Source organism: Ptychodera flava, chromosome 7 (genome assembly GCF_041260155.1).
Source record: "Ptychodera flava strain L36383 chromosome 7, AS_Pfla_20210202, whole genome shotgun sequence".
Lineage (NCBI taxonomy): Eukaryota > Metazoa > Hemichordata > Enteropneusta > Ptychoderidae > Ptychodera > Ptychodera flava.
Window position 1 is genome coordinate 32,588,670 of NC_091934.1, and position 11,178 is coordinate 32,599,847.

An 11,178-nucleotide genomic window follows, 5' to 3' on the forward strand; every position below is an offset into this window, starting at 1 on the left:
CTCATGCACTGAAAGTTATGAAGTTTATAGAGGGCGCACTTTATCAAATATCACTCCAGTTTGCCAAAGAACGATATGCTAAGTAAAACCTCCATGTTTGAAATTGAAAAGTAACTTTGCAAAAGTAATGAAAATGGAGATATTTAACCACAGTGGTACAAAAGTATTGGTCCATTCCTTGACATTGACAACGTATATGTAAGATGTTCTGTCTTTATTGATTCTATCTTAAGCTAAAATTGTGTCGCCAATAATTCTCTCAAACCATAAAAATAGCATATGATTAGGCCAAAAAGAAAAGCTTTTTTCTGGTCATCATGGGCGTCATTACAGAACCTGCATGTTATGTCTTTTTTGTTACATACTCATCAGTGCAGCTATACTTGATATCCCTGTTTGCATGTCCGAAAAAATGTTAAAAAGAAAAAGGAAGTATTATGCAGCCAGTGATAAAAAACAGTAACTGTTGCATTAATAGTGCCAAACCAGCATTGTTAGGAATAAAAAAAAAAAAAATAGAAAACCGTGTCTTCGCATCACTTTTGCTGAATCTCAAGGACCAGCAAAAATTGTTTGGGGCCTTCCTTTACAAAGAGTAAAAACATCTCTTAATAGCTGTGTACAGTACAGGGATGTCAAGATACATCAGACAAGCTTACAATTAATGGATCAATGAATTGAGGGACAGGGAAATGAACATGGACTATAACCATCCACACAAGCCTGTTACAAACAGATTTGGTGCAATCATAAACCTTTAAACCCTTTCACCACCGTGGTTTGAGCCAGTCCTATTGTTTTCTATGATAAAGCTGGACCTCTAGAGAAGAAAATGGGGGGTAAAAGGGTTTAAGCACTCCCAAGTCTCCACCTTTTCAATCACAAATATTTGACAGACACAAAGGGAGACTGGGTCAAAGGTTAAAGTGAATAAGTTGACTGTTGTTTATAGGCAAAATACTTCAGTTTGTGGTTTGTAGCTTGTTCCTTCCAAGTCTGCATTCTGCGATGACAGGCAAATGCTTATTGACAATTCTTTTGTAAGGTAGAATTGAACAGCTATCTTCAGGTCAAAGAAGACCAGGTTCTTCTGTGTTTCTTGGATTTTGTTTTCTTCTTCTTATCGTGTGCTAAAAACGGAAAATATGAGAAACCCTGCTGACTTTTGTGACAGAATGATGGTTGTTGAATGGAGCAGTTCTATTAAATTTCAACTTGTAAAGTTGAAATGATAGTATTGCATCTGAGAGGTATTAAATACCTAATCATTGTCAGGAATAAAAGTTGAAATTAAGAACTGCAACTATCCAAGGAACACTAGGGATTATCCCAGTCTTTTCCCCAAAACAATTAACAAAGAGCAGTTGTTGCGGAGGAAGCTGGTTATATCTAAAATAATAATTATGAAAAATGTTCTTTCGACAAGAGCTGTACACCAAAAGGGCATATTACTACAATACTGGGGGATTTTGATGTCATTATCCTCTTTCTAATAAATTTTACAGCCAGGGCAAACATATGCACTCACTACGCTGTGATTTCATTTTACCAGAGCACAAAAGAAGCTGGTATTTATTTGTATTTCGGTCTCTATGTTGAGTGTTGTCAGCAGTTGATGCAGTGTACTGACAGTGATAAGAACTGGTAGAAAGACAGTAAAGTAATACATGACCAAATAGCGGGACTTACCTCGTCCTGTTAAAAACTTGAATGCAGGCATACCTTTCTGCTTCTGCACTTGGGCACGCGAGTCATTCACTGAGAAAAATTTCAAAAAAGAATAAATAAAACAAATAGCATTGACAGTAGAATATGCATTGAAGAGTGATATTTTTACAGTACTTTTCTGGTCTACCTCTTGTGGGGGCTCATTTTATACCTTTTGGAGTAAGAAAAATTTACACCATTGTAATTTTTCACATAAAGTTTAGTTAACACAGAGATGGCTGCCATTTTGAATTTCAAATATCGGTAAACGGTAAATTTGTTTCTCTAGTATCTGACCCCTATTTTTTCATACATGATTTGGTAAGAGAATGGTTGAAAATTTCCTTGAGGAAAGTTTGAGCAAAACTTTAAGTCTTTCCCTTTCAAGGCGCTTACCACTTCGACTCTTTCTCACGTATTCTCACATACTGACAATGCTATCACAGTCTTTTCAACACTTGTTCCATTTCATATCAATCAGAAATGTTTTGTCTATCAGAGATTACATGTACCTGACTGTCTCTGTATTCTTGATCCATACAACTGTGTTTTCAAGAAGTCAAAAGCAGCCTGAGACTTGGCGTTCGGTTTCTGAATTAACTTTGGAAGTGTCACCACTTCGACGCCTAACTTCTCTGTCTCCTCCTGCACCCTGGTATCAACATCTTTCTCAACAGTGTCATCTTCATCATCATCATCATGGAAATGAACATGTGTTCCTTTTGCTTCTGTCTTTGTCCAAACATCTTGTTCCTTGGCCCTATAAAAATGTACAAACAGTGTTCAAATCCAGGGTTCAAATAATTGTACTGATTGCTGCATCACATCAATTTCTCTCGTGTACGCAGCTCTTTCAATACTACATTCAAACATACTATTGTCCAGCAAACCGATGCCTAATTACAGGGTGAGGTACTCTGACAATTAGTGGGTTGTATAACAGTATATCTTGGCTTACATTTCTTCTTCCTGTGTGATTTCCTTGATGAAATCTGACGACAACCTGACATTCTCTCGTTTCTTCTTTTTCTGCTGTGTGAAAAATTCATCTCGTGCTTTCCTCTTTTCCTTCAGCTTATTTTTCTTCCTGTGGACAGTAAAAGTTGAAACATTGATGTCAATAGCTGACAATCCTAACACCTGGTAGAGAACAAAAACACTTCTCCTGAAAATTAAGTAATTACAGCAGATCTGCTGAATGTTGTGAAATATACTGATGTCAGTTACTGTTTGTGCAGAAGAAACTATTACACAAGTCAACTGGCCAGTATTTACAGTGAACCTGAAGAATACTGAGCTAAATCTTCATAATGTAAACAACAAAGCTGTCTTAGGGAGCCCTTCCATAGCTTTTGAAACAAATTGACTCCCTAGGATTGCCTTGGTTTGACAAATTCAGTGTGGGCATGGTTTCTTCCTAAGCCTTGCCATATTTATGATGGAAGAGTAGAGTTAGGCTTTAGTAGAAAACATTGATGGCTAATTTGCTGATAGCTCATAATAGCTCACATAATATATCCAAGGTATGTAGGTGATTGATGAAAGTTAAAACATATGTACATAATTTACATTGTAAAATTTAATTTTGCAGCTATGTTGACATGATGCATCTACATATGAAATACATTGTTTGTAAACAAGAAAGTTGCAGAGTTCTGATGACCCCTCTGTTTTAATAAAGATACACAAACTTACATCTTGTAATGCCTGATACAATGACTGGCAATAGTCCTTGCTCATCAATTAATACTCCAAGTGTTGGCGCTAGGAATTTTTTCATTGTAGCCACAGTCTGTTATTGTGGCTAAAATGATCAATTTTTTAGCCATAAGCAACGTTTATTAGCTACACCAAACAAATCAATTTCACATACAAATTGCACAAACCCTATTTTCAATAACGTTTATACTTTATTATCCACATGTTGGGCCAGGGCTGTTGTACATACACTTTAAGGATTCCTCGACAGATAAACTGCTGGGCACGTTTTCTGCTAATTTTATAGCTACAGATAATAATGACCAGGAGGGCAGTAAAACTCCAGGTCCTTTGTGAAAGTTGTCTGTCCTTCAATTGAAAAATATGTATTAAACAAAAATTGGTCTTAACTCCGTTCAGATCTATATTTCATGAGTGCTGGTGAATAAATTGACCCCTCTCTTTATAGACAGGTACAAACAAATTTCTGTTTATTTTTAACTTTTATTATGACACAAACAACAAAGAGAGTTCTTGGAACAAAAATTGCTCAACATGTCATGAAAAAAATTACCAAAGTCTAATAATTGGCCATGACTGTTCCTCTTTTTTATTTTTTACATGATTTAAAAACTGCTGTATATACCAATATTTGGTGATCTGGATAAAATTACAGTGATTGCCTGACTATGCAAAGCTAGCCTTGTCCATAAAGTATCAAAGAAAACTATTGGTATGAAAAAATTGCTTAGGTTTTGAGAATTAAGGTTTTGAAAATTAATTAAATTCGCAAACTCAGTGAAAAATCAAAAGAGCAAATCGTCAATACGACAAATCTAGGATCAACCGACTCATCTGCAGTCTCACATTTTATACTTCCATGCACAGACAAAAACCTTGCTGTAATTTGTTCAACCATGGTCTAGACCGTGGTTCGTCTGTCTTTGTTCTCTTCTCGGTGGTTTGCTTATTTCTTTTTTTTTTGTAAATTAGACGCTATTTTAAACTTAGTTTCTTTCCCAGCTGAGAACAATCAATAAACTATTTTGTCGCTGCCCGCAAGCCGCATCGTACCGTGCATTCGTAACGTATTTGCATTGTTTGGGTGTCTCGAAACTACCCAACCCGTACACGGACCGGAGTATACAAACTGGGGATCTTGAAACTTTTTTGCGCATGCTCATTTTAGCTCTGGTCAAACTACAACGCCATCACTTCAAGTTCAAGTTTGTCAGTTGCATGCTCAGGAAATCGCCGTCGATCATCGCTCGACGTACGACAGAGCATCAAATTATTTTGTTCAAAAGGCTAGATATTTGAATGACTGAATATTTCGATAATCTCACCAATCTAAGGATTATTTTGATACGTTAAAAGTGACTGAACCGTCGTGATTAACGAAGGTGCACGCTGGTTAAACGTTGTGCTGCTATGCTGGCCGTGTTAACTCAAATATACCCTTCATGCTTGCATCCTGACGCGACGTACGTGGTCAAATGTTTCGTACGATGCTTGCAGCGTTTATGCTGGAAAATTTGGATTGCAGAAAATAACGTACACTTATTTAAAAAACGACTAGTTGTTAGAATAGTTGGCTACATAAATAATCCAGTACATATTTTGGATCGATCACAATGATGAACACCCGCATGTCGAAATTCTTGGTCGTTCGGGAATCGGTGTGGCTGGGATCGCAGGACTGACGTGACTTTCGAAGACAACGCGCACGTCTTGGGTCAATGATCCCACCACGGCACCCCGTCACGAGCTTTCGCCACGCGTGGCGAAGGCGTAGCAATTTTTTTCGCCACATCGGACATTTATTCGCAATTTGCGACAGTGGCGAACGTTAGCGCGAACCCTGACTCCAATTTGTAATTGACTTGCTGGTTCACCATTGTCCAATATCGTATTTGGATCCATTAGGTGTTAATGTGCCATGATACGCACCATGTCATTAAAGCCCGGCAAATGTAATGTTTCACCTTACACTTTATAAACTTATCTCAACTTGATTGCATACGTTCTCCTGTGCACAATCTTCTTCTCATTCATTTCATGCAAGTAAAAATGTTGTGTTTTTTGGTGATTGATTAAACAATTACTAGGCTAAACTTTGTCTCGAATTAACACTGCTACACTTACTGTTTTGCTTGCTCTAGGACTTGAGAAATCTGATCCAAAGCTTTTTGTCTACTTTGATCAAATGATACATCTTCCGGAGCTTCATCATCAGAATTGCTTTCCACGGCTACACTGGAGTCAATTCTGGAAAAATATTATCAGGGAAAAAATCAATCGATCATTCATTCAATATGAAGGAATCACAATGCCAATTTTGCTACTAGATAAACAAATTATCTAACATTTCCTGATACAGTTGTATTTGAAATTCAAAATTGTTTTCATCCCTGTGTTAAGTCTATTGTGAAAAATATAATTTTTGATTTTCAAAACAACTGAAACAGTGCAGCTTTTTTACTCTGAGATTTTAAAATGTCACACAACAAAGGATAAATCAGAAAAGAATTGTAAATATTTCAGAGTCCAAATATCTGTCCCTCATGATCGTGCTACTGTCCTAAAATACAAGTAATGAAGCACGGATCTGTCTTGTCATGAAGAGAATTTAACGTTGAATAGTTATTCATATGCCTGCCCCAATGTAAAGTAATGTATGATCTATGATTTCAACTTACTCAGATTTATTTAATATCTCTTCAGAAACTGATGACTTGTCCTCTCTTTGTTGATCAGAATTAATCACATCATTGTGATCACTTTCATCAAGATCCGTCTCCTCAATACATAAAACCAATTTTTCATCATTAATTTTGTCATCATCGTCACTGTCATTTGATTTCACATCTTCAGAGAGTTCTTCTTCTTCGTCTGATTTTACTTCTTGAGTCTTTTTCAAAGTATCTTCCTCAATATGCTTTTCTTCCACTTCATCTGATGCAGAAATATTTTGATTCTCTGCTGTTGCCACGGCAACATCCTGACAGTCAGATAACACAACAGCTAATCTTTTCACTTTCCTTGCTGGTAATGGTCCTGGAGATGGTGTTTTGATTGTTGACTTTGAGCGCTGTGATCTTGTTTTAACCATCTTGAGGGTGTAAATATTATGCCTTTTGTCCTGCAGAGAATTAAAAATTTCATGTTTTAGACAATCCGAGAATCAAACATTCACGTTTTCTTCACTGCTGCTTCCTGATTTCCAAAATTTCTCCAACATTAATAAATATCAACAGATTCAAAATTAGCACGTCACACTTGCATGACGTCGGTGAAGGGTGGACTAAACAATAGCATTCACTAGGCCAGGAGGTCTGGGGTGCCAATTGGCTACACAATTCAGCGGTTATAATGGCCATTGTCATTGGGTTATTGCTAATATTAATGTTCAACCCAGTCCTCACGGACATCATGCAGGTGTGACATCAGAATTTTAAATCTATTAACACAAATGCAAATTAGATATTTTGCCCTGAAGATGTGAATGAGTTGAAAATGGCCTGGATTCTCAACAACGCATCATTTCTCAATGGCCCAGGCTTTACATGTCGAATGGCCGAGGGTCTAAAACAAGGTTGGTTCAGTGCCTGACATATGTGTATTAACCTACCGCAATGGGGTAGAAATTTTGGAAATTAAGAAGCAGCAGTGAAGAAAACGTGAGTTACTTGAATGCCTGTCCACTGCTTGAATGGTCTGAGTCGGCCTCCTTGCTATTATTTACTGTTTTGAGTGACGGCTGAGGCAGTACTGTAATCGCGCACCAAGTTACTGTGCAATGCTACAGCTGTAACTACATTGACTATACATCTTACGGTCTGTGCTACTTAGTGAATTTGGCATAAATACTGATAATCATTCAGGATTCTAGTTGGGTACTTTTCTGAGTACACAATGATGACAGAAATATTAATTTTTATCAAAAATATTCATAATTATAAATTTATTGATAACATGGTCTGTACTACAACTGTGAGAATTTTGCATAAATACTGATCATCATTCAGGATTTGAGTGCAGTAAGGTATTTTTGTAAGTATACATTAATGATAGAAATATGAAATTTTTTCCAACAGTACACATAATCATAAATTTATTGATGTTTTAACACTCTCGCTATGACTAATAATTCCTTAACTCCGTGTGTTACTACCCGTTTGAAAGTCGAGTTTTGGGGCTGTGGGGCTATTATTTTGTAGGTTATTTATCAAAAGTAGTGGTTTTGGTACTGACATATCTACAGTATCACTATGAGGGTTAATTTTCTGACGGGTGCAGTCACAGGTGCTTAAATCAACCAGTGATCCTGTAAACGTACATAAATAGTACGTTTACAGGAGGCTTCGCGATCACTGGTTGATTTAAGCACCTGTGGGTGCAGTAATGGTATTTTTTACGTCTATCAACCAAGGCCACCCATACCCGTACGTGTAGCAATTGGCCAAACGGCGTCCGGATGTCAAGTTATTAAAGTGAAGCTTAGCCGAATAGCCCTTCGAAAGCGTGATCGATCTGTGAATATCTGCCACAACCTACCGATTGCCGTATCAGTGATCTGATCCTGTATCAACGAAAGAAGCACAGTTGTTAAAACATATTGCTTCTCCTTGATACGCACGCACACGTGTAAACAATTCCAACGTGACCCCGGTACGTTTGGTAGTTGTATATTTCCTCCGGTCCGGAAGTTGAAAAATAGCCTAAACGTACCTATTTCTTTCGTTTGTTGCGATAAATTATTACGATTAAATTACAGTCGCCATTTTGCCTTCGTAGGAACACATTTTTTTGCTCAAAAGAGTAAAATGAACCCAGTGAGATTTAATAATTTTATCGGTTCAAAGGTCAAAGTTCGGAAACATCCGCGGTCTTGCGAATGTGCTTTCGATTATCCTGCCCGGGCAAGCCCGAGCTTCTCCGGAGTTGCTCGAGCGCCGTTCGATTATGTCGTGACGTCAGAATTAGAGAACCCCGGGCAAGCCTTTCTCTGCCCTGGGACGACAGTAGAGCAAAGTTAGGAAGGTCAGGGGTCATAGTATTGACAATGGCGAACGACAGAGACATAAACTTTACCGCGCAGTATGAAAATCGAAAAATCTCATTTGTTATTGGGGAAGAAGACTATTCAACAATTTCTGAAAGTGAGTTTTACAGATATATAAGATGTGCATTTGTTTTATTTATTTTTTTTCAAAATTTATTGATTTTTTTCTACTTTCACGTCGTCGAACATTACGATAACATTGATTTGATAAGCTTAGTACGCGGTCGGATATTATTATGCAAGTATTTTTAGGGTTAATAAAATATTTTGGTTAAAATTTTTTTTTAAGTTAAATTTATAATGTTCCAGTACATAGTAAATATTACTCTTACTTTTAATTTTGCAATAAATGCTGGTAAATATCCATGTTTTAGAGCTTGGTGAGATTTTCGAAAGGAGCTGAACGATAATTTCTGTACAAAATTTAAAGTATGCGAAAGAATTTTTTACAAATGCAGGTTTGCTTTGAGCTGGATTGATTTATTTTTCATTTTATTTATTTATCTATTTATTTATTTATTTTTTTTTTGATGAGGTGGCCGAATTTACATGAGATGATTAGGGAAGCTATACACATCAAAAATTGGCTTGACGCACTTTTTTTCCTAGGTTTTGCTTCTTGTGAAAAAAATGGTTTCGCTCAAGGAACTTCAATGAATTGTTCACAATCTATATTCGCTCAACAAGTTTTCTTGCAATTCATTGTCTAAATCGCATCCACCGACTCAGTCTGTCTCTTTTCACAAAGGTCCGTCTATGTATTTGGAGAGCCCTGACTTTTGTCTCAAAATATAAATTCAGTTTAGACACGCTCACTATACTGTGGATACCGTCTACATTTTGAATGGAGTGTAGCGTTGCTGCCGCAACTCACAATTTTTACTGAGGGTGCCCTAAAAAGTTAACAGAGAGCTATGTCAGTCGTCATTTCACACTTGTCATCAAACTTTTTTTATTTTTTTGGATCAAAGAGATTTGTATATTTATATCATTTATGACCTGTCATCAAGTTCACAAAACTATTCATAGTAGGATTGTTGTTCTTTATCTCCCTTTTATTTATTTATTGTCATTTCTAGGTATTTGCAAATTTTGATGCAAAAATTAAGTTGGTTAGATTTTTTATACCCCATAAAGATCTTTTTGTAAATTAAATTACTATTAGGGGTTTGAATAAAGATAAATAATAAAACATTAAGACAAACTAGTTGGAGAAACAAACATATCAGCAAACATGAGTTCATGCCCATCAGTTTCATCCATGTATATCAAATTTCATTTCTGTTCAGTATGATTGCTTAAATGTACAAGAAAATCTAATTACTGATTTGCTTTATTTTTTCTAGACCCTGATTTAATTCTTTCAGTCATGAAGACGATGCCGGACACAGTAAGTGAAACTCCAGTTCGCATCAAACTAAACAAGAAACCTGTAGTACCTCCACCATCCACATCAGATTTATCCTCACCGTCACTACCACCACCACCACCTCCTCCTCCTCTTCCACAAGCATCACCATCACCATCACCACCACCACAACCACAACCACTCCAATCAACTTCAGCAACATCGACAGCAACAACTACATCATCATCATCAACAACAACAACAACAACAACAACAACAACAACAACAACATCATCATCATCATCATCATCATCTGCAACAACAGCATCAAATCATACAGCAGGAATCAATACAGTGGCAAATACAGCAACTACTGATACGCTTGAATCAGCAGTGTTGGATGACCCACCAGAAGATTCCTTGAGAGTGGAGTGGACTGAAGAAAGAACAAAGTGCCTCATTGATATTGTAAAAGAAGAATGGGCAAAGTTGACCAACGCAAACAAGAAAAGACCTGTTTGGGTCGAAATATGCACCAAAGTAAGAGAGAGATGTGGTATGTCAACGACCTGGGAGAAATGTCAGGACAAGTGGAAGCATTTAAAGAGGGCATATCGGAATCATGTACAATACAGCTCAAAGACAGGATCTGAAAGAAGGCACTTTGCCTTCGAAGACGCAATGGCTGGAGTGATGGGTAACGACCCGACAGTTACTCCTCGATACACTGCGGGAACTACTGCATCTGAAGATAACAACCCAGAAACCAGCAACAACAACAACAACAACAACAACAGAAGAAGTGCTGTAGAGGGTAACAGTGGAACAAGCGTAGATGCTACAGATGAAACTCCAACCAAGAGAAAGAAACGCCGAATGATTGATGAGGTCAAGGAATTCATCAGTGATAATAATAATCAGATGTTTTCTCTAATTAAACAAATGCATGAAGACAACAAGAATTTAATGGAAAGATTAATTGAGAAATTGTAGATATAAAATTTAATTGAAAAATATTATGACATACCTGAAGAAATATTTGATTGTAAAATTAATTCAGAAAGTTTAGAAGATAAATTTAATTAAACAATCATATTCAAAACAATCAAATCAATGAATCTTTACAAACATAAATGTCTTTTTAAATACTTTTCTGGATGGAAAAGGAAAATTAAAGTTATAAAGAATGTTAAACTTTACTTGTTTCGATGTATTAAAAGTATTATAAAACCATGTTTAATAACATAAAAGTTCATTTTAAATTAAGTTTCTTGATAGTTGGCAAAAAATAAAGATTGAAAGAGATCTTAATCAAATATGGTGTCTGTCATTATTTACTGCTGTGTAAGGGTGATTGTAT

The 11,178-nt window shown here is 36.5% G+C and overlaps 2 protein-coding genes across 2 annotated transcripts; one reads left to right on the forward strand and one right to left on the reverse strand.

Moving 5' to 3' along the window:
- Nucleotides 1-199: 199 nt before the first annotated feature.
- On the reverse strand, nt 200-8,087 carry LOC139137314 (U3 small nucleolar RNA-associated protein NOL7-like). The gene is made up of 7 exons (XM_070705341.1): nt 7,963-8,087; nt 6,105-6,547; nt 5,551-5,673; nt 2,666-2,794; nt 2,220-2,467; nt 1,690-1,758; nt 200-1,130 (listed from the first exon to the last, which is right to left on the reverse strand). The coding sequence occupies exons 2-7, from the start codon at nt 6,515-6,517 to the stop codon at nt 1,066-1,068; spliced, it is 1,047 nt and encodes a 348-aa protein (XP_070561442.1). The 5' UTR covers nt 6,518-6,547; nt 7,963-8,087; the 3' UTR covers nt 200-1,065.
- A 362-nt stretch (nt 8,088-8,449) lies between these two features.
- LOC139137313 (uncharacterized protein DDB_G0286447-like) lies at nt 8,450-10,933 on the forward strand. The gene is made up of 2 exons (XM_070705340.1): nt 8,450-8,567; nt 9,817-10,933. Exons 1-2 carry the CDS (start codon nt 8,471-8,473, stop codon nt 10,809-10,811), a joined length of 1,092 nt encoding a protein of 363 aa, XP_070561441.1. The 5' UTR covers nt 8,450-8,470; the 3' UTR covers nt 10,812-10,933.
- The last annotated feature ends 245 nt before the right edge of the window (nt 10,934-11,178 follow it).

What these genes read in the sequence shown, in the direction of transcription:
- LOC139137313 (XM_070705340.1), top strand. Translation starts at nt 8,471, where the DNA reads ATGGCGAACGACAGAGACATAAACTTTACCGCGCAGTATGAAAATCGA. An exon ending in CTATTCAACAATTTCTGAAA is followed by an intron (nt 8,568 to 9,816) that starts GTGAGTTTTACA and finishes TATTTTTTCTAG; the next exon opens with ACCCTGATTTAATTCTTTCA.
- LOC139137314 (XM_070705341.1), bottom strand. Translation starts at nt 6,517, where the DNA reads ATGGTTAAAACAAGATCACAGCGCTCAAAGTCAACAATCAAAACACCA. An exon ending in AAGAATACAGAGACAGTCAG is followed by an intron (nt 1,759 to 2,219) that starts GTACATGTAATC and finishes AATTTTTCTCAG; the next exon opens with TGAATGACTCGCGTGCCCAA. An exon ending in CAAGTTTTTAACAGGACGAG is followed by an intron (nt 1,131 to 1,689) that starts GTAAGTCCCGCT and finishes TTCCGTTTTTAG; the next exon opens with CACACGATAAGAAGAAGAAA.